The sequence below is a fragment of the Labeo rohita genome, chromosome 16 (genome assembly GCF_022985175.1).
Source record: "Labeo rohita strain BAU-BD-2019 chromosome 16, IGBB_LRoh.1.0, whole genome shotgun sequence".
Taxonomy (NCBI): domain Eukaryota; kingdom Metazoa; phylum Chordata; class Actinopteri; order Cypriniformes; family Cyprinidae; genus Labeo; species Labeo rohita.
The window spans coordinates 23,184,585-23,208,204 of NC_066884.1; the positions used below are offsets into that span (position 1 = coordinate 23,184,585).

Sequence of the window (23,620 nt, forward strand, 5' to 3'; positions counted from 1 at the left end):
TTACAGACAGAGATACGCTTTGCTCTGCTATATGTAATACGTTTTTTTAAAAAAAATATAGATTTGACGCGCACATATATGCGTCAAATCCATACAGGACGCATGCGCTCTAGCGTCGAACGCTTATAGACCGCTAGGTGCGCATCTAGACTACGCAGTTTGCGTAGGGTCGTATTCCCGGATGAGGATTGGTTGAAATTACATTCCATGCGGGAAGAACAACGCTGAATCCCTAACTCCCTCAAACACTGCAAGTAACATCGACTAGAGAGAAGGGCATTTTTGCATCACCTTGCTTTTAAAGCACTCACGGCGCCTCTGAATATTAGGTAAGTAGGTCACGCATGCTCTATACATTTCAGCCATTGATTGAGCTTTAAAGAAGGCGGTGTTTACCATATAAGGGATTAAATAAGCGTGGTGACGGAGCAAGCTAACGGTACTGCATGCTACAATAAACCTGTAAAATGCTTCTTGAACAGCTGCTCAGTCGGAGAGACGCAGACAAGCCAGAAGTTGTTTTTCATAAATTTTTGAGATGCAATGTAATATTACATTCTCATGAGGCAATCGTACATAAACCACAAGTCTGTCACGTTAAACTTGTCCTTATTTGCATGTACTCAAGAGAATTTAACGTTTGTTTGCAACTGCATTCTCTGCAGTGTAAAATAATATCAAATTGAGTGAATTTAAATTTCCTTATGTTGATTAATGTGTGTATTTTATGTAATTATTTTTTTAATTTTTGCATTTATTTATTTTTTGGATAATGTCTCTCTCAGGTAAAATGGTTAGATTGGATCTTGGTGATGTATCTCTGCGCAGGATGCAGGAGAAGGACATTGATGCTGTAAAGGCTCTCATCAAGGTGCGATTCGACATCATAAAGGCCTATATATAAAATATATACGTACACACACATTTCAGGCCGCTATCATGTTATATAGCAATATCAAAGAACTTGGCGGATAGAAATAATTATGCACCATGGAAAGGTCAGTGAGGTACATATACGCACCAACACTGAAGAATTTTTTTCTTTATATGGACTCCTCTCGTTCTATATTTGATTGCAGGAAGGATGTGAAGGAACAGAAAACCGTTTGATTCTTTACCTTCTGACTCGTCCGCTCGCTCTTCTAATGCTGGCCATCCTTTCTTCCATCCTCCGCTGTGTGCTGCACTCTTTTATCTTGGCCTTGGTCATTCCTGTCTTCATCTTCATCATCTTTCTCAAACTCACAATACCACGGTCGGTGGGCATCTTGGGCTCCAGCAGGCCGTACTGGGACTACGTGGGTAGCTCTTACCATGCAGACACCGAGCCAGATCTACCCAATCCTCACGCTGGCAAAGCCAAACTGGAGAAAACCAGACGGCGTAAAAAACCCAAAGAAAAGGAGAAAGACAAGACGAGTGAGAGAGAGCAAGTGGATGAGGATGAGCTGAAGCAGAGGTCAAAGGTTGCTGGTGAGGTTTGGGTGGCGGACTCTGATGGGGAGATTATAGGATGCGTGGCTAGAGACGGTTGGAGTCGGGATGGTGTTTGTAGGATCTGCAGGCTGGTGGTCCAGAGTTGGTATCGCAGAGAGGGACTGGGCAGATTGCTGGTGCAAGGACTGGAGTCCAGAACAAAGCAAAGCGGCATACGGCGGGTCTATGCCCATGTGCCATTTCCATCCAAAGTCGGAGAAGCTTTCTTCAGGAGGCTGGGTTATCGTCTGCAGGGCGAGACTGCAGGGACTATGGGAGAGGAAGAGGAGGAGGATGATTATGAAGAGCCGGAGAAGGGTTGGTTGGGTTTCCCTTTAACTAAAGTGTTTGTTAAGGATCTATAAGTCACACTGAAACAGGAACAAAAGGCTTTATTTGCTAGAGAAGGCAACATATCATTTAAGGAATATTCTGGGTTCAATACACATTAAGCTTAAAAGGATAGTTCACCCAAAAATGAAAATTCTGTTATTAATTACTCACCCTCATGTCGTTCCAAACCTGTAAGACCTTTGTTCATCTTCAGAACACAAATTAAGATTACCACGTTGAAGAGCCAGAAAGGTAATAAGGACATCATTAAATAGTCTGTGTGACATCAGTGGTTCAACCGTAAGTTCACAGAGTTACGAGAATACTTTTTAATGCGTTTTAACAGATTGAAAACAAAAAAGTGTAGGAGACTTGTTAGTTCTATTTGAGGTAGGATTATTTCACGATTAGATCATTAATAAGGCTGAAACAATTAGTCAACATTAGCGTCAACGTAGAAAATAATTTGTCAACAAATTTTTTTGTGTTGAGTAGTCGTTTGATCTCATAGTCTAGTAAGAACTAGTTCAGGACTGTTTTGATTATCATAATCAAAACAGGGTTAAACGCAGAGCACAAATTCCGAGTATGGGTCACCATGTCACGTCCTTTCCTTTCCTTATTTTAAGAGAGATTATGTTGTGAATAAAGTAGTTTATCAAAAAAAAAAAAACCTTTATTTTGTTTCTTATCCATTTGACTTACAAAAGGAGATGTTAGGCAGAATGATCTGTCATTGAGTTGTTGTTTTTTTTAATGTAGCTAATTAAATGGTGAATGAGAGTTTCTCTGTTTGACATCTCATTTTGTGTGCCAAATATATTTACTTTAATTATTTTATTTTTACTATTAATTGAATAACAATTGCACTGTAAAACATTAAAAAAAACACAATATGTTGAGTTAGCTTAAAATAATTTATTACACTGCTACCTTAAAATTGAATTCAGTTCAGTCAACTCAAATAAGTTTAGTCAACTTGAAATGTTAAGTTGTACTAAGTAACAACTTAGATATTTGTTTGCTAAACTTAACAGATGGGTAAGTAACCCAGCTGCCTTAAAATTTTAAGTTGATTCAACTCAAATATCTAAGTTGTCACAGTATAATTTAACATTTCAAGTTGAATAAACTTTTTTGAGTTGACTGAACTTAAAATCTTAAGGCAGCCAGGTTACAAATTATTTTAAGTTGACTCAACAAATTGCTTTTTTACAGTGTGTAATCACATTTCTAAAAGCTGAATAGATTACCTTTATTAATTTGTTAGAATATATATAACCTAATATTCCGGGCTAATTGCAAAAGCTGAATAATCAAAGTCACTGATTAAGCAGTGAAATACAGTAATTGACGATTAGTCGATTAATCGTTCTGGTAATAGATTCATTGATTATCAAAATAATTGTTTGTTGCAGCCCTAATCAATAACATACATTTAGAAAATGGATCATGTAATGCCGACTTAAAAGACATTTCAACTCATCCCATGTTTTTTGTGGTAATCTACATTATATGCTGTTAATTGAGCTTAACTCATCTTGAACCTGGAATATTCCTTTATAAAAGCTTAGATTTGAGATTTATAAATAGATTAGTTCTTTTTCACATCGTCCCAGTGAATCACTGACACCACAGACAACCATTCTGGTTTGCCACTGTATGTATGATCTTATATGAATTATTTCTATTGTTGCATAAGAGCATTTTAATGTTTTTGAACCATAAGAAATCATCTCGGGGTTTCAAAGCCTGAGCCATGAAGGTATTAGTTTAGCTTTAACCTGAAAGGACAATCAGTCAGCTGACTTATTGTTCATAGCATGGATTGTTTTTTTGTTTTTTTAAAGAAAAATGGACAAAGATAGTGATACATATGTTTACCTCATTTATTTACCTTATTTATTTATTGTTGTATTTATGAGTGAATTTGAGGGTTTTTGTGAAAACCTTTTGTACGTTTTCCTTGACTGATGAATGAGCTTTTTTAATGTATAAATAAAAGTTTTGCCCTCCAAGTTTCTCATGCCATTCAATTCTGCTAAAACGTCTTAAGTTCCAACTGTACAAATGAATGTTTTTGTACTAGGCATGGTTATCTCTTTTTCTGCTTCACTGATCTTTCTCTACCAATGTGTCTGTGGTTTTGCTGCACTGAAATAGTCTGATAGATTTTACTAGAAGCAAACCTAGGAACAACACTATATAAACTTATTTCAAATTGAGTTCAATCTCTCATATCCAGCCTGTTTGCTTTAAATTTTGCTGCAAAATGCACTGCAAGTACAGTTAATTCCCGCACACTACTCTAAATGTGTGTGTGGGTGGATACAGTTTAGTGACACTGAGTATATTTGAAACTAAGAGCTCATGCTCATGCTCTGTGGTTAGCTTAAAACACCAGCTATACCTTAACCACTCACACTACTACCCAACAGCACCTAAGCCTGTCATTCACCACCGGATGTTTATACAGTTCACAGTGTGGTTGGGTTAATGCTCACCTGCAACAGAAAGCTGCATCGTCATGTTTAAAGCTTTCGCTGCTAACTTACCCAAAAAAGTAACTATTGTTTAGAAACCACACTCTTGTGAAAGAGAACAATTTAAAAATACTTGTTAAGAATACACTTTAAAAGAATATACTGAAGTGCAAACTGAATGCACTTGATTGCATTTTAATTGCAATTTAATGGTAATGCATTATAGTTTAAATTAATATTAAATGCAATCAGCTGAACTTTAGATGGCTTTTAGACCCAATTAAAAATGAAAATCCTTTCATCATTTACATTCTGAAGAATGCTGAAGATAGCCATTAACTTTCACAGTATGAAAAATAAATACTAAGGAAGTCAATGGCTACCGTCAACTGTCTGTTTGCCAACATTCTTCAAAATGTTTTCTTTTGTTTTCAACAGAAGAAAGAAACTTACACAGGTTTGGAAGTGAAGGGTGAGTACAAAATTGATGACAGTATTTATATTTTTGCGTTAACTCTCCCTTTAGGTGCATTTCATATGTAATTTCATAAATACTGAAATTGCAATATAGTATGTTTAAAATATATTAACTTTAAATTTAATATCAAATACACTACAGTTAAGTACTTTACATGTGCTTTAGTATGTTAGTCAGTACATCGAAATAAATGCACTTATTCAAGATTTTTAAAACAACCAATGGAAATGTACTTTTAGGTAAAACTTTTGATTCAGTATTTTAAAAGTGCATGAAAGTTCATGAAAGTATACTCTCTTTATTCTTAAATTACATTTTTTTCTAGTGCTGTCAACTGATTAATTGCGATTAATCGCATCCAAAATAAAAGTTTTGTTTACATAAAGTGTGTGTGCTGTGTATGTTAATTATCTATATATAAATACACACACATGCATGTATATATTTAAAAAACATATTGTTATATGTTAAAAATTTTTATATGTAATATCAATTGCGTGAATATAAATATGTACATGGAAAAATGTAAATATTTTCAAAACATATGCTATATGTGTGTGTGTTTATATATACATAATAAATATACACATAATAAATATATACAAATATTCGGATGCGATTAATCAGTTGACAGTACTACTATTTTCAAAATATTTATAGCATTTTTAAGTTTTTTTTTTTTCTTAAATATGCTTTTAACATTTGAAGTATATTACAAGTGCACATTCAATACAATTAAGTGCACTTCTTTTTCACTAGGGCATTTCTACAATCTGGGACTTTCACCTATTAAAGCAAAAGAGATTACTGATATAACTAAACAGCTTATGGCAATAGACATGCTAGGCCTGTTGTACTCATTTAGCTGATTTTGATATTACTGTCCTCTGAGTATTATGCATTTCTAGGTTTAAATATAGTTTCAGGATGATTTGAACTGCTACCTGGAACTTTCTACAATTTATCAGACCTCTTCGGTGTACTCACATTTAGATCTATAAATGAATCCACTACGAGGAGAACCCATGACCCTTTTTTTTCTTCAGATGGTGTCGTGTCTTTGTCATTCACATGCACAACTCTAATGTAAAACCCTGTTTTAGTACCAGCCACCAAGTTTTCAAAGGCTGCAATTGTGTTAGTCAACTAATGAGCACAATTACTTCATCTTTCCTTTTGGTAGCTTTTGCAAGTCATAGTGGCGGGTTTGTTGTGGAGGAGCTTTTGTTGTAATGCACAGAGCTGCTCAGGCAATTGAACACCTGCTACTATATACCCCTAACCGATGTGTAACTATTATTGTCGCCAGGAAACAGATGTGAGTTCATGACTCTGGAAAGTAAGTGTGTTTGGAGTTGTGGTTGATTTTGTCTGCACGATGGGCTTCTGTGTGTGTGTTTGCGTGTGTAGGTGGGTGTGCTTCGGAAAATATGACTTGGCGTTTCCGGCCAAGATTCGATTCATTTGTTGTGCCCCTTGACACAATATGGTGGTCTTCATTGCCCACCCGAAGCGAGAAACAGGAAAGTGGGCTATGGGTCACCTGTGAGAACCAAATGTTAAACGTTCTGTCACCATTTACTCACCCTCATGATGCTCTTTCTTCTGCAGAACACAAAAGAAGATATTTTGAAGAACTGTTTTTGTCTGTACAATTAAAGTCAATACATTCCTAAAAACAAAGATTCTTTATCGAGATCTATGGTTTCAAGAACCTTTAACATTCATGAAACCTTTCCAAAGTTCTTTGGAGAACCTGTTGTAACCTTCGTTCCCTTTTGGAGCCTTTATTTTTAGGAGTGTATGGTCATAAACAATATTGGACCCCACTGACTTTCATAGTATGGACAAAAAGCACAGCCATTTAGAGGTGCGGAAGCGCACTGCAAGTTTATAATCTAATTAATAAATGTTAAACCTTGCTAACATTGTTAAAAGTACATAGTGAGTGACTGATACCATCACTGTCATGAAAAACACTTGGTTCGCACTCACAGTTTTAAGGTACATGTTTACATGTACTAGCCAGTTGTGGCTATAAATGTCACACAATATGATATTCAAACTCATATTAGACACTTTTAACATTGAATAAAGCTCATAATCTGTACCTGAGATTATCATTGGCATAGTTTGTATGTTGTCGTTCCAGCCACGACGTAGCAGAAATAGAAACCGTTTCTAGAAACTTCCCGTGTCGCCGTCACGGCTGCATAGTTCGGACAAAAACTCGCGTCGCGTGTAGTGCGTTTACACTAGCAGCGACTTCTGTCGGGGCTGGCGACGAGGTTGCTAGCGGGCGTTGTCACTACTGGTTGCCTTGGCAGCGAATCAGGTTTCTTGCCGCTAAATACAAACATTTTGGAGGCAAAAGACTAAATATAATATAAATATAATTAAATCTGTACATACAAACAAAAACGAATGAGAAGCAGAGCCTACTTTTTTTCTTTGAGTATGTTTATCTATGGCTGAGAGAGGAGAACGATCACATGAGCTCTACCGTCTTCTTTCCTATTGGCTGTCGCTCCCGAAAGTCGCTCTTCATTTGCATAAAGTTGAGGGATTCTGAACTTTGTCACGTCGCTGGACACGCCCCATCCGGTCGCCAACGGTCGCTGTAGCTCAATGTCGCACTTGTCGCCGGAATTCACCAGCTCTCCATTGAAATGAATGGGATCGTGTCGCCTTGTCGCTGCGTGTCGCTTGTAGTGTGAACGGGGCTTGAACGGGGCTTCAGCCATAGATAAACATACTCAGTGGAAAAAAGTAGGATCTGCTTCTCATTCGTTTTTGTTTGTATGTACAGATGTAATTTATATTTATATTATATTTAGTCTTTTGCCTCCAAAATGTCTGTATTTAGCGGCAAGAAACCTGATTCGCTGTCAAGGTAACCAGTAGTGAGAACGCCCACTAGCAACCTCGTCGCCAGCCACTAGCGACATGCATCGACAGAAGTCGCTGCTAGTGTGAACACAGCTTTAGGTACACTACACGCGACGCGACAAACAATTTGGCTGTCCACACTGGACGCAACACGACAGAATCAAACATCAAAATGCCATTTCAAAACGGAAACGATCCTCATCTTTACTGGCGTTTTCACTGCGTTTCAAAAACGATCTCCGTCTACACTACACAACCGTAAACGCGTGACCATTCAGGGGGAATACATCATCAAGAATGTTTTATTTATGATAAGTAACTGTAGTAAAATTTACTGTTATTCCTTGGGGTGTAAAAACACTGTAATTTCTTTAATGTAACCACTGTAATGGTTACTTTTCTTAAATGATCCTTCGAAATGAGACGAAACAAATGAGCTGTCAAGGATACGAAGAGTGAATGTGGGCAGCCATGCCATTGTTTTCAAAAGTCTCTGTTTTGGCTCTGTTTACACTGAAACGCAACCCCAGAGTATTCAAACTAAAACGGAGTCTGCAGCGTTTTCGAGTCTAAGTTTTCGAAGGTCAAAAACGCCAGAGTAGTGTAAACATCAGGCGTAACCGTAGCAAAAGTTGTGAATTTTAAAACGAAAACACACTAGTGTTAACGTAGCAGGACAAAAACTCCAATTAACATGGAAAAGATACCTTTTATTGCATATCGCGGTGTCGCATCACGTGTAGTTAGGACACGTGTAAAATTCTGTTCACACTAAGAACGATAACTATAAAGATAACGATAAACTTAACCATATTAGCGTCACCAACGGAAGTCTGTGTATTCTAAGCGATGCTTGTAAGACGATTACTAAGACGATTTTTAGAACTATGTCTTTATCGTCCTGGTGTGAACAGGCCTTAAGACATTCTTCAAAATATCTTCTTTTGTGCTCCACAGAAGAAAGTTATACATGTTTGGAGCAACATGAGGGTGAGTAAATGATGACAGAATTAAATTCTTTTGTCAAATAATAATTAGTATCAAGCGTGTATATCATAATATTTATATTTGTCTTAAAAGTGTAGTCTTTTTCTTGATAACACACATCAAAACAAATCATTAGCAGTAAAAAAAAAAAAAATCATGAGAATCAGCTTTAACGGGAGCAGGACCTACAATATATTCTTTTCTCTGTTTTCCCATGTAATACACACATAGTGCATTGTGGTAAGACCTCAGAAAGACTTGTGGTCGGAAGGTAAATCATGGGAGCAGACAGATCTCTTCCAGATGTTCGAATTCAGACATACACACACATACACTTGAGAGGGAGCTCATTGGGGAGCGGTGATTTCCCTGGCCGCAGAGTGCATGAGAGGGTGAAGTCGAGTGACTGGAGACAGACAAACACACAGGATGCCAACTTTAAAGTCACCAGGAAACAGCCAAAGACAGCTGCAGACAGCAGCAAATTAACAAGCGTGATGTAGATCCTAAACCGGGCGGATTCGCCCGTCCTTCTTGGTACCTGTGCGTTGGTGTGCATGCTTTTGTGAGGGTTAAGTGGCATTTTGGAAAAAAGCCTCTGGGAAGGTGTCTCCAGGGATTGTGTTGACCTCCTGTAGTAAAACAAGGCTTTCACCCCGTTTTTATTTCCTGTGGGAAAAACTAAACAAGTGGAAAGGGTGCGGATGGAGAAAATCTGAGCAAGAGAAAGAAGGTATATGGGAGTGTTTGGGTTGTTTTTTGGAAGTGTGTGGGAAAAATGAAACGGAGGCTTCCCTGACTGGGTGCAAGAGATCTGGAAATTTCCAACTGGCTTTGGTTATGCTGTTGGCAGCAATTTCTGACGCACATTCTGGAGCAAAAAGGTTAGAAAGCACGTCAAACGCTTAAGAGAGTAATATGCGGTTAGGGCAAGGTCAAGTGCTATTGTATAAACTTGGAAAAGTGATACACAGTTTAAAAATCTGATAAATGCATGCATCCATTATGCCATCCAATTCACAATCTACAATGTCTGCCGGATTATCATGATTTACACTGGCTTTTGTTTGTGCAACAAAGACTTGCTCTTTTACATATCTCTTTAAATATCACATGCACAGGTTATTGAGCTGTGTCGCTGTTTAAATGCACCTCAGCCCTCCCAAACAGGTTTGAAAACTGTTTTCACCCAATCAGGGACCCTCTTTCTTACAGCTATATGTGCATGTCATAGATTTTCTATACCTCCCTCTTCCTCAACCCATTTTTAAACTCTCACTGACTTTCGCTTGACTAAATGAGTTAGCAAGTTTCGACTTTCGGAATGATCAGCAAGCTGGACAGGTAAGTGAAAACAAAACAAGTGATAGTGAGAGACAAGGGGGATTTTCTTTTTTAGTCTGTGTAGGCAAAATCAACTGTATATTCATTAGAATTGATAATGATATTTATTAGAGCTTTATTAATTAAGAAATAAATTAATGCTTTGATGTCATTCAGTTTAAGAAGTGCAAGTGCATTGACATGTTTATAGATTTTCTCCAGTTTCAGAAGGTGTAGACTGAAACTGATAGATATTAGTCTGTGAGTGATTGTGGGATTGATTTGATGCACGTTACTATGAGTCTATATTTAAACGCACATGGTTAAGAACTTAACTGAAGTCTCAACTCAACCGACCACTGACAGCTGCAGGTGCCGCGGTCGTGCTAAACAATGCGGTCATTGCAAAATGCTATAGGCGCATAATTCAGTTTCTGAATTATTCAAAAGCTGAGATTGAGAAGCGAAATATTTAAATTAAATCAAACAATATTTTGGGTCCTACTTTATATTAGATGGCCTTAACTACTATGTACTTACATTTCAATTAATCATTTGGTGCAATGCACTTATTGTGTACATACATGTTTTCACATTGTACTTATATTTTTAAAAATACCTGTATGTAATTAATTTCTGTAATTACATTTATAATTACAGTGTTGACCCTTACACCTTAACCCACCCTTAAACTCACCCATACCACCAAACCTGTCTTAAACCTTACCCGTATCCCACCTTAATAGAAGCAAAAGTGTTTTGCAATACAATATGACAACAAAAAGTACATTGTACTTATTGTTTTGATGTAAGTACATAGTAGTTAAAGCCACCTAATATAAAGTGTGATCATATTTTGAATTAAAATATAGTTTAATATATTTAAAAGTTGCATTTGTTTAATTTGAAACAAACTAAAAATTAATTTATATGCACAATATTAAAATACAGAAGTTGTTTTTTATCAATGTTCTACAAAAATACTATTCTAAAACAGTATTTTGGTCTCTTTCACTATACAAAAAATTAATGACAAATGTATACAATTAGTAACAGAGTGTCATATTTTGATATAGTGTGCTCATGACCCAGAGGAAATTTATCTTCCATTATAAGAACGTGCGCTGGGCCCGAGGGAGAAACGAGACGCACCTTTGTTTTGTAGTGAAGAGACGCACCGGCCCTGATTCCCTCTCTTTTGATTTCGGACACCTGCGTAATCGTTCCGGCTGCCACGTAGAGGTGAGGGAAAGATGAACTGATAATGTCAAAAGATGAAACATAATGCTATTATTATAGAGCCAAAAAAACCTTTCCTCTTACTCATTGTTTCTCCATCTGTAACTTTTTCTCCTGTTTTGTCTAAAGCTGCTCTTCTTGCGTCACTTGGGTGCGTTGTGTCCGGGGCTGTGGGGTTCCAATGTGGACGGTGCGAGAATGTGTTACGCAGTGACCTGGTTCTGCTCCTGGTCGCCCTGCTCTAAATGCGCTCAACAGCTTGCCCACTTCCTGTCGCAGACGCCCAATCTCCGTCTCAGAATCTTTGTGTCACGCCTTTACTTTTGTGATGAAGAGGACAGCGTGGAAAGGGAAGGACTGCGACACCTGAAGAGGGCAGGAGTGCAGATCTCTGTGATGACTTATAAAGGTAAATAAGGAGGAAATGGGTGTGTGGTTAACATTATTGTGACATAATGTGGCAGATTGCATCGTGCTTGTAATTTATTAGATTCGGTTTTGTTTCTAGACTATTTCTACTGCTGGCAAACATTTGTTGCACGGAAGGAGAAGAGTTTTAAGGCCTGGGATGGCCTTCATCAAAACTCTGTCCGACTTGTTCGAAAACTCAATCGGATCCTGCAGGTTGCAAATTTACCACAATTTTAATATAACCTTTCTGCTATTACAAGAATATTATGAATACTTTAGTAGCATTTGTGGTAGTAATCCACATGCAGTATAAATGTAAACATTTTAAAGAGGTCAAAGGTCATAGCATATTTGTCAGAGCTAAATGACTTCTCTTCTTTTTCACTGTAGCCCTGCGATACTGAGGATCTGAGGGACGGGTTTGCTCTCCTCGGCCTATGATCACAAATATGAGATTCGCAAATCAATGAACACTGAGAAATGTACTTAATGGGATGAAGAGAAATGGTGCTGTACGACCTGAGACTTGAATCCTTTGACTTGAATCTGACCTAATTCTTATCATGTACTGTATTGTGTGTAGCATTAATATGATTATGTTGGATGTCAAAATAAAAGCTGTTATTTGACATGAATATTTTCAAAGTGTTTTTCTGTCTGGGTTAAACCAGTATGATTCGTAGCTTTAACTGGCCTAGGAAGACATACACTGCCAGTCAAAAGTTATTGAACAGTAAGATTTTTAATGTTTTAAGAAGTCTCTTCTGCTCACCAAGCCTGCATTTGTTTGATCCAAAGTACAGCAGAACAGTAAACAAATTTAAATATTTTTTACTATGTAAAACAACTGTTTGAATATATTTTAAAATGTAATTTATTCCTGTGATTTCAAAGCTGAATTTTTAGCATCATCAGTCACATGATCCTTCAGAAATCATTCTAATATTTTTGACTTGCTGCTCAAAAAAATGTATTATTATGAGGATGGTGAAAACAGTAACATTAAAAATCTTAAAAACTTTAAAAAATTAAAAATCAAAAACTGGAAGTGTACACACTATAGTTTAAAAGTTTGGGGTCAGTAAGAAAGAAATTCATATTTTTTTAAAGGAATTTGTTTTTTTTATTTAGCAAGAATGCATTAAACTGATCAAAAGCAACAGTACAGACATTTATAATGCTACAAAAGATTTCTATTTAAATAAATAAATGTTGTTCTCCACAAAAATATATATAAAACATTTTTTTAACAGATAATAATTAAAAAAAATAATAATTAACACTAAATCAGCATATTATAATGATTTCTAAAAGATCATGTCACTGAAACTGAAGAGTAATGACAGAAAATGACAGAAAATTCAGCTTTGCCATCACAGGAATGAATTACATTTTCAAATATTACTGTATTTATAAACAAAAACAAATAAATGCAGCCTTACTGAGCATCCCTTATGAAAATTATGGTTTACTACAAATAAAGCCAAAAAACCATGGTTACTATAGTTAAACCATGGTAATTACAAATTAGCCATGGTTTTGCTACACTAACCATAGTTAAACTACGGTATTTGTAGTAAAACTGTGGTTATACAAATGGTAGTCAATACAAAAAAAAAAAAAAAAAAAAAAAACATTTTCGTATAGGATAAGAGATTGCTTTAAAAAATATTTCAAAACAAAGTAAAATAAAATGTAATCTGCAAGTTATATAACTTTAGGAAGGTATTTGCAATGTAAGTATTATAAACTATATGTAAATACATTAATATGGTACTATTTAGTCATTTGTAACAGGGTTACACCCACCAAGAGGACCTTGGCCAGGACGTTGATGAGTGAAGCCCCATCCTAGCATCCTAATTTTACCAAACTGGGTAAAGTAAGTATTAGTTGTGAAATTCGTACATACAGCAGTTGTTTACACAGCATATACATCATGTGTATTGTTGAGCCTTTTATGTTCAGCGCGGGGGACTCAGGAAGTGCAAAATGTTTATGCAAATCTGCCCACTCTTTCTACTGTTTATTAACATTTCTTGTTTCCGGACAGTGAGTGGACAGTGCATAGGCTGCTTTCATGTAACATGACTGGTCTATCCGCTTGCGTAGGTAAGTGTTTTCCCCCCCGCAGATATGACGTTTATTAGCGTATAAACTTATTAGAAGATAAACATAACCAGGAAAAAGCACAAACTCAACAACTTACCCCGCATATCTCTCCTGTTCATATTTGTTTGATATAAGGTGCAGCTTTAAATCACTGTGCTTTCAAATGTCTGCGTGTTAATTCGTTTGGTTTTATTCCAGCTACCAAAACATTTTTTTTTTTTCAGACATGTATCCCGTTCAACTTGTGTCCAGTAGGGGGATCTGTTTCCCATCTATGTAGTCCTGGAAACCAAGTCTGACTCAATTGCATTAGGCTGGATCTAAGTTGGCAGTGGTAACTGAAAAGGTGTCAAGTTCTTCATCCAGAAGAAAATAATACTGTTTTGAATCAGACTGTCAGATACTATATTTTATTTATCTCCCTTACCTGGTAGTCCTCTCATTCCATCCCCATCGATTTTTCAGAGTCATTTCACTTAAAAAGCACCTATTATGCCCCTTTTTACAAGACGTAATATAAGTTTCAGGTGTCCCCAGAATGTCTGTGAAGTTTCAGCCCAAAATACCCCACATATCATTTATTATACCATTTTCAAAATGCTTATTTTGAGTGGAAGCAGAAACACGCTGTTTCGTGCATTTCTCTTTAAATGCAAATGAGCTGCTGCTCCCCGCCCCTTTTTCCAGAACAGGACTGTGCTTTTACAGCTTACAGTTTTTATTATCATGTCTACTGCATCGAAAACATGCATTTTAAAGCCATTTCAGTTTAAACTTATATACGGTCACACCGACGGAGGCCACTCCCACGATAGTTGATTGACATTAGCATCTTACCTCAGATCAGCTGTAACAGTCAGACCTCCATTGTTTCAGTGTTGGAGCAAGGATGTAAATTAGACAAGAATATCTGCGATTGAGGTGCTCTGTTGCTGGATGTAATAGTGAGTATAGTAGTTGTCATGTGAATGCGCCTCCCGATCTACATAAACGCATCTATGTTCACGCAAATCATTCGTGATCCAGCTTCACCTACAGCAGAAGTGAGTCTAAGGTTTTTTTTTATGAATCTCTGCAATCACCTTTCCTAACAACGTTAGGAAATTTTGCGGCTAAACACGCTAAATGCGGCTAAAGTAAACAATCTCTCAGAGCAGCTCATCACACCACAGAGAGAAGAGAGAGGCGGGGCCAGCAGAGCTCATTTGCATTTAAAGGAACAATCCCTCAGAATGGTATGATTTTTGCAGAGCTGATTTTGACAAGTTAAAAAGGGTGTTGTTTTACCAAAGTATAGTATAGACTTTTCAGTAAGACCCTAAAGAATCATATCAACTTGGGCATCCATATCAACTTGGGCATCCAATGACCCTTTTAAGAAATTATGGTTTTTGAGAAAAGCATTTCAGGATTTTTCTTCATATAATGGACTTCATTGGTGCCCCAATTTTGAACTTCCAAATGTTTTTAAATGCAGCTTCAAAGTGGTCTAAATGATCCCAGCTGAGGAAGAAGGATCTTATCTAGGGAAACGATCGGTCATTTTTTTTAAAACATACAAATTTGTATACTTTTTAAGCACAAAAGCTCGTGTAGCACAAGCTCTGGGATGCGCATCTACGACACTACGAATCACGTCTAAGTTCATTGTCTGTGTACTCCGGCTCAAAAAGGTAGAGTATGGTGAAAAACTCCATCTCATTTTCTCCTACAACTTCAGAATCGTCTGACATCATTGTACCTTTTTGTTTGTAAACAATGTTTGACTTATATGCGCTTCCTTAGTCTTTGTGCGTTCGCTTTGTAAACACTGGGTCTGTAGTTCCGCGTGACCTTTCGATGTGATTCTATAGTACGTAGCATCATGGACGTTCATCCCAGAGCCTGTGCTACATGAGCTTTTGTGCTTAAAAAGTAAACAAATTTTTATTTTCCAAAAAAAAATGACGATCGTTTCGCAAGACCCTTCTTCCTCGGCTGGGGTCATTTAGAGCCCTTTGAAGCTGCATATAAACTACATTTTGGAAGTTCAAAATCGGGGGAACCAATGAAGTCCATTATATGGGGAAAAATCCTGAAATGCTTTCCTCAGAAACCATACTTTCTTCACAACTTGGATGATGAGGGGGTGAGTAAATTTTTTGTAAATTGCTCTGAAAGTGGAGTTCTTTTTTAAAGGTGCACTAAGCAATTTTTGCCAAACGATGTTGATATTTGAAAGCACCAAAACAAACACACCCATAGCCCAACAGGGCCTCAACCCTATTTTGATATCTCCGCCCCACACATATGTACACAACCCTGGCATAATGACGATTACAGAAACAAGTTAAGATGACACATAAGCATATTTAAACAAAAGCCAACACAGACAAGTTATGTAAAATAATGCAAAATCAATCAATCATTACTCACCTATCAAAAAGAAACAACACAACCCCAGCATTCGATTCGAGCCCTTCCCACTCCTTGAGTCCTCTCCACTGCTGGAAAGTTGCTCTGATATTTACGCAGGTCCTACCTCTTGCCTGATCTTAACCCTTCTTTTTAATGTTTTGTTCCTCTGATATTTTCCTCTTTTTATCTTCCAGTTCTCTCTATCTATAGGCGATCTGCTAATATTCATCCTGTGCACTCATATTGAGCTCTCTCTTCTCTCTATCAATTCAAGACACGCCCCTTACTGCTGATTCGCTACAAGTGTGTTTTGGGACATGGTCCGACACTGCGGTCAAAAGTGTTTTTCAAAAATTGCTTAGTGCACCTGTAAGTAACAGCAGCGTAATATACACCTATACAGCTGTCTATGCTGTTAATGTGACCCAAACAATAAAATAAAAGCAGAAAATCACTCAGTGTTTTGGACTGAATAACATCTATAGCTTAAATATGAAGACACTGAATGCGTAAATGCTTGTGTGCAGCTCGCTCAGGGACAGGGGTCTCTGCTAATGCGGCACTGTCCGTCAACAATTGTGAGTGGGGCTTGTAAAATGTCACATTTTACAGATAGCTCTGAGACACTGGGTATGATTTATGGGGATTAAAAAAAGGAGCGGGTGGTATGTCTCATTATAGGGTGGTTGTGTACACACACACTTATGTTTAAACAACACGTAAATACGAATTTTGCATAATATGTGTCACACGTGTAATAGACCTTTCTCACATTTCTGGGTTTCTCTTAGCGGACGTCGTCATAGTTGGGTAAAATGGACCCTTTTCACAAGCCTGTGATGATGCGTTTTAACGGTCATTATCATCATAAATCCTTTCAACTTTTTTATATTTTGATTTTTAAAAATATGTATGTGCATTTATAACACTATATGGTAAATTTGAGACTGTTCTCTCTTTTTACTGCCAATATCAGTCTCTCTCAATTTTTTTTCCTTTGAATGAAAGCCGTGAAAACACTATCGTGTAGTTTTTCTTTTGTTATTTGAGCAAATGGGAATGCAAAAAATATATTTGTGGTACTCTCCCATTAACCGCTATCGGATTTTACCCAACTATGACGATTTCCGCTATGTGAAACCCGGAAATGTGAGAAACGTCCATCCGAGAGCAGTGAATGGGAGAGTACCACAAATATATTTTTTGCATTCCCATTTGCTCAAATAACAAACAAAAAACTCAATGATAGTGTTTCCCAACTTTCATTGAAAGGAGAAAAATAGAGAGAGACTGCAATTGTCAATCAGAAGAGAGAACAATTGAGAGGGAGTTCAATCTTCAACTGGCTGGCAGGAGCCGCCACTGGCAGGTCACGTGACCTGCCAGTGGCTGGTGGCAGCTGCCAGTCTGATTCTGATAGGTCACGTGACCTGCCAGTGGGTGGTGGCAGCTGGCAGTCTGATTCTGATAGGTCACGTGACCTGTCAGTGGCGGGCTGACTGGCAGCTGCCAGCTGGCAGTATGCCTCAACAAGTTTCAGCAACAACAGATTTTCAGCAGATTTTGTGTTTTGTGCTTAATTTCGTCTTGTGAACCTGTTCAGTTCTTTATTTTTAGCGCGATTAAAGTGTTTAAATGGCGGTGATTCTGACTGGTAGGTTAATGCCGCTTCCACTGGTCGCTCAGTCAGACAGCGGCAAGAGCGCTCCGAGTTCAACGCGTTCTCTACCACTCCTCGTACAAGGAAGTATATTATTTCATGATTATTAATATCTTCTTATGGGTCTTGTCTTTTAATTTGCTGACGTTTTATGGAGTTTTATTATGAATAAAGTGCTTAAATGGCCGTGGTTTCAACTGGCAGCTTATCGGTCTTTGTCAGTCACGTGCGTTTATTATGTGTGATGTCACCGAGGCGCCATTTTGAAGGTATCGTTGCATTGAGCCGTGAACTGAAGGTATACAGAGCCGTAAAGTAAAGACCGTTTAAATCATCATACTGGAGAAACAGAAGCAAACCAAGTAGATATGGGACCGAGATAATCTCAGCAGAAGTTTTAGGAACCGTAACTTATATAATTTGTCATTAACAATTAACACTGATCCTTATTAAGGTTACTTGACCGCAAAAAGTAGAGTGCTGCCGGTGTTCAACCTCGTTGGAAATATGACATGCTCTTGTTTACGGTATAAAAACGTATATTATTTACTTACAAATACACTTATATGTTCTGTTTTTGTCTACCATTGATTTGCACATTCCCTTATACCATTAATACCATTAAACTTTACCCTGTTTGTTCAACATTTATCGTACTTCTTTTGGCTGATAACAAGTACTGTTAAGGAGTCAATCAAAAACACATTTATGAAAATGTCATTATATATACTTTATTATAAATACAACACTGTGTTAAAAATCAGCTTAAAAATGCATAACAGAAGATGTGACAAGCATGATGAACATCAACATACTGCTAAGTGGACACAGTGCAAGTACTACAAAGAAAGTTGAATAATAATAAAATGAAAATAAATAATAAAATTAATAATAATGTGATGATGATGATTTGATGCTTCTGCCAAACATTTCTGATGACCCTTTCTACATGGATATTTGTAAGTGCTAGATGATCTGTCAAATAATTAATAATTTGTAGGTAGAACACTTTCTGGCACACACTTTTACACTGAATGGTTTTTTCTGTGAAAATCTCAAACCAGTCAATCATCGCTATACTGTGTCCAAAGGTAACTACAAACTAATGAGGGATAATTTTGTGCCTGTAACAGTTGTATAAAACAGTGTTTGTGCAGGCAGATCCAATCTGAGCTGCATGAAGTTAACACAAGTATTTAAAACGAAGTGAGAATTTCCCTTATGTCTGACACGAAAAGCAGTCAGTTTTCGTCTGTGTACACCCAAGTTACATTCAGTTTGTGGCATCGAGTGGTGTCTTGTGAAGTTGACTATCTCCTCCAGCCTTCAGTGTGAAGCTGACCATCTCCTCCAGCCTGTGGGTCATCATCTCAGCTGGCTGCAATGTGTTTTTTTTCTTCTTACAGTTTAGTCACACCAACCTATATGAAATACAGAAATACATAAAAAATAAAAACATTACAAATGTATTTTAGTTAGGTATTCAGTTAAGTATTTAGTTAAGAATTTCAGTAGTGAAATAAAATAAATCTTTGGCTGTCTGTTTTAACCAGTGCATCGTTTTAAAAACCTGCTATTCATTCTTAAGGTATTGTTTTCGTTATAATGTACTGATTCAAATTAGTCATCAATAATAATTATTTTACCACTAAATAATAATAATCGCGTATGAACAGGCATCTGTGGTGGGGGGGCGGCGCCGGCGCAACCATCAAACATATTTCAAAGGAATCCTGCGCCATGTCCCTGACCGCATCACTGTCTTTACTGGGTGCTTTTAGGGAATATTTGCATTTATCCACACTTGTCATTACGCCGTATACCTGCACTACACCACTGAATAGCATTGATATCCCAAAACAACATGTGGATATAACATTAGGTACTTAAAAAAGAGAAAATAAGCACAAACTAAAAAATCGCTTACTTACCTTTATGAAAATGTCGAGGGCAAATATGATGATTTTGCGTATCACCGCTGCTATATGCAGGCCATCCGACGCTTCTTGGTTATTTCCGCTGTATGTTGTCTTTCAAGTGGGAGAATTCTGTAGTACGCATACCATGGACACTTTCCTATCCCATGAGGCTCCAGGAGAGGAGGCGTCATATTCGAAAAATGGCGGAAAGTGGAGACGCGGCTCATTTCAAGTGTAAGTACCTCAGGAAAAAACGTTGTTTATTGTGATTAAATTACTAAATATCTAAATATTATCTAAATAAACGGATGACTTATTGAAAGTTTAAACATTGTAAATCGAAATGTTATTTGATAAATAATCTAGAAGCTGTCTATGAAGGCGTGATCTGCGAGCAGCTGACCGACGCCTTCTCTGAGCTGTCTGTCCAATCAACGTTAAAACGCCGAACATTGCCGGTGCCGGTGTTCGTGCAGTGGAGCGGTCTCTTTAAATTTTCGCGCTGTTGTGACGACGCATGACACGTGGATGTAGTACGTCCGAATTCCATTCATACTACCCACATTCATACTATATAGAACGTACTTTTTAACGGTCGGGTAGTACGTTCATATTTAAATGTAGTACCTACTTAAGCAATATGCGATTTCGGACACAGCAAAAGTCGCTTCCTCTGGCAGTTCAGTCAGTCAGCCGCCAGAGCGCCCCGAGGTTAACGCGTTCTTTACTACGGAGCCCCTTAAGGGACATGGTGGTGAAAAAAATCAGAGTGAGTGAAAAAAAATTCAGGGTGGGAGGAAAAATATTTTTCAGATTTTTTTGCGTTCTCTCGCAAAACATTTGCGTTCTCGCAAAACTTTCGTTCCCTCAAAAATTTTGCGTTCTCTCGCAAAGTTTTTTGCGTTCTCTCGCAAAGTTTTTTGCGTTCCCTCGCAAAACTTTTGCGTTCTCTCGCAAAACTTTTTTGCGTTCCCTCGCAAAACTTTTTTGCGTTCTCTCGCAAAACTTTGCGTTCTCTCGCAAAACTTTTTTGCGTTCCCTCGCAAAACCAGTTGAGTTCGGACAAACACTATCTGTTTACTTTACAGCTTGTAGTGGTTCCTACATTGCACGTTCGCAATTGAGCGACTCATAGAGTTTGATTCTGAACTTGGACTCAAGTAGGCTATTATATAAATACATCAAGGCACGATTTTGGTACATTCTAAAATGTAAAACACTGTAGGACCAAGTTCAGTACACACCTTATATACCAGAATAGCTCAGTATATAAACGTAACCCGCTAAATTGCACGTTAAGCGTATCCCCCAGAAAGAAAAATTAACGGGATAATAGAGTATAAAAGGCCGAACTCGGTATAGAGTTTGTTATACATTTTAAATGTAAGAAAGCAGGTAAGCCCCGAATATGAACAGAAAGCTCTCCAATGTACCTTAGCTTAATATAAGAAGACAATGATATAAAAAGCCAACATTTTATGTTTTATTAAAAATAGGCAATTAATGAAGTAATCCATTAAACTAGTGGTTCTCAAACGTTCCAGTAGGTGGCGGCATGTCACTGTCTTAATGAGCAAGGCGTCCCGTCATTCATTCATTCATTCATTCAATAACTAAGCAAATGTTTGTAGTTATGAATGGGTGATTAATCACGGACTCTCCGAATGGTTCAAAGCTGCAGATTAATTCAGAAACGAAACACCGCTGTTGCTTGGAGAGACGCCAGTTCTGTTGCGGATTTCGTTGGAACTATTATTATTTCGTTAAATATAACAAACATGTGTTTAAAATGTAGGCTACATTTAAAATGTCACTTAATATTACCCTTTTTGTTGAACTGCTATATAAAATAAATGTTGCATTTGCAGTCGTTTGGATATTGCATTCTCCTATTTTAAACATGAAAAACAATAACTCGCACAGGGTATTTTTCTGTATGGAAGACAGTTTTATATATATATATATATATATATATATATATATATATTTTTTTTTTTTTACAGTTTTTATATTTCAGCTGTTTGATCGCGCTGGCGCCTCGCAGCCTGTTCATTATTGAAATAATACACAGAATCACCCAAACAGATACAAACTTACACTAGTCAGTTCAAATAGTCTGTATTAGTCTGTGTCGTACAGCGTGAGCACCGGTCCAATCCACTGCAGCACATTTTTGTTCACTATGATTTTTTCATGTCGATATTGGAACGTACAAAGCCCGGTTAATTTAATGGTTTAGCTGCAAATACATTGTGAATATGGAAACATTTGGATTTGTGCTGAAGGAGAGCCATACGTGAGCCCATACTTTCAGTTTCGCTTTAAATTATTTCTTTTAGTTTATTTATAGCTATAAGCTTATACCTATTATTATATACTGCATTATATTATATGTATTCATTAAAAATGAATAAGTTATAGTTTTTTGGTTTTAGTTTTTGGTCTGTTCTGAATACGGTTAAATTTAAAGGATTTGCTGTGAAGTGCAGGGAACTAATGGCCTAGGCTATGTGTGTTTATAATGTTGGTATTATAACACGCTGTAGGCCTGCTGGTAGTATTATTTCTGAATAAAATGGGACTAACAGGCTACGTGACTTGTTTGTTTTATTTTTCCTTTCAAAAACTTATATTTTTTTTTTTTAAACAAGCAGCAAACAAATTAACCATGGTTACTATACTTAAACCACTGTAACTACAAATACCGTCTTAATTCGTCCATTAGCTTCCATTAAGCGTTTTCTGTATCCTAAAGGTTTTCTGTGGGAAGAAAAGCAAGTTGCATTTATGACTGCTTTATTGAGAGTAATGCTATTAATATTAAAATTTTTATTAGTATGAATAGCATTTATTAATACCGAATTGGGCCTCCGCTGTCACTGTTTTAGTACATTAATCCACATTAAGCGTTTTAGGATTTTCCCAAATCGTGCCTTAAACTATAAGCAATTAAATGACTGTATTTCTATAATAGGCCACTTGAGTTCAAGTTCAGTATAAAACTTATATGAACCGCTCCGTTGTGAACATACTGAGCTGAGTAAACAGGAAGTGTTTGTCCGAACCCAACCGGTTTTGCGAGAGAACGCAAAAGTTTTGCGAGGGAACGCAAAAAACTTTGCGAGAGAACGCAAAAGTTTTGCGAGAGAACGCAAAAAACTTTGCGAGAGAACGCAAAAGTTTTGCGAGAGAACGCAAAAAACTTTGCGAGAGAACGCAAAGTTTTGCGAGGGAACAAAAAAAAAAAATCTGAAAAATATTTTTCCTCCCACCCTGAATTTTTTTTTCACTCACTCTGATTTTTTTCACCACCATGTCCCTTAAGGGGTTCCGTACTTTACCACTCTTACTACAAGGAAATATATTACTTCATGATCATTAATATATTCTTATGGGTCTAGTCTTTAATTTGTCGACATTTTATGAGGTTTATTATGAATAAAGTGTTCAAATGTTCTCAACTGGCAGCTTATTGTAGCTTCCACTGGCAGCTCTGACAGCCGCGAGAGCGCTCCGAGTTTAGGCGAAGCGTCAGTAATTACTTAATTGCTTAAGCAACCAGTCGTGATCACGTTCATTTGACCTTTTTAATTGTGGAAAAAAACTAAAACTTAAGTCATACTAAAGAACAGAGTCATAAGAATACATTCATAACAATAAAATAGTGTGTTTCCTTGCAGCGAGAGTGACAGAGAACGCGTTATACTCACAGATCTAAAGCGGTTGAGACTGCCAGCCACGAGCCCGCCACTGGCAGGTCACGTGACCTGCCAGAATCCGACTGGCAGCTGCCACCAGCCACTGACAGGTCACATGACCTCAGTGGCGGCTCCTGCCACCAGTTGAAGATCGAACCCCTACTGTAACAATTTCAAATTTACCGTCCCACCCATAGACGCGGCATTAGAAACAC

General features: G+C 37.3%; 2 protein-coding genes across 2 annotated transcripts; both read left to right on the forward strand.

Moving 5' to 3' along the window:
• Positions 1 to 168: 168 nt before the first annotated feature.
• Positions 169 to 3,116, forward strand: nat14 (N-acetyltransferase 14 (GCN5-related, putative)). Its single transcript, XM_051131310.1, has 3 exons — positions 169 to 329; positions 786 to 871; positions 1,080 to 3,116. The coding sequence occupies exons 2-3, from the start codon at positions 791 to 793 to the stop codon at positions 1,839 to 1,841; spliced, it is 843 nt and encodes a 280-aa protein (XP_050987267.1). The 5' UTR covers positions 169 to 329; positions 786 to 790; the 3' UTR covers positions 1,842 to 3,116.
• Positions 3,117 to 9,957: 6,841 nt separating this feature from the next.
• Positions 9,958 to 12,233, forward strand: aicda (activation-induced cytidine deaminase). Its single transcript, XM_051132007.1, has 5 exons — positions 9,958 to 9,990; positions 11,046 to 11,211; positions 11,338 to 11,617; positions 11,717 to 11,832; positions 12,010 to 12,233. Exons 1-5 carry the CDS (start codon positions 9,971 to 9,973, stop codon positions 12,058 to 12,060), a joined length of 633 nt encoding a protein of 210 aa, XP_050987964.1. The 5' UTR covers positions 9,958 to 9,970; the 3' UTR covers positions 12,061 to 12,233.
• The last annotated feature ends 11,387 nt before the right edge of the window (positions 12,234 to 23,620 follow it).

What these genes read in the sequence shown, in the direction of transcription:
- nat14 (XM_051131310.1), top strand. Translation starts at nt 791, where the DNA reads ATGGTTAGATTGGATCTTGGTGATGTATCTCTGCGCAGGATGCAGGAG. An exon ending in CTGTAAAGGCTCTCATCAAG is followed by an intron (nt 872 to 1,079) that starts GTGCGATTCGAC and finishes ATTTGATTGCAG; the next exon opens with GAAGGATGTGAAGGAACAGA.
- aicda (XM_051132007.1), top strand. Translation starts at nt 9,971, where the DNA reads ATGATCAGCAAGCTGGACAG. An exon ending in ATGATCAGCAAGCTGGACAG is followed by an intron (nt 9,991 to 11,045) that starts GTAAGTGAAAAC and finishes ATTTTGATATAG; the next exon opens with TGTGCTCATGACCCAGAGGA. An exon ending in AACTCAATCGGATCCTGCAG is followed by an intron (nt 11,833 to 12,009) that starts GTTGCAAATTTA and finishes TTTTCACTGTAG; the next exon opens with CCCTGCGATACTGAGGATCT.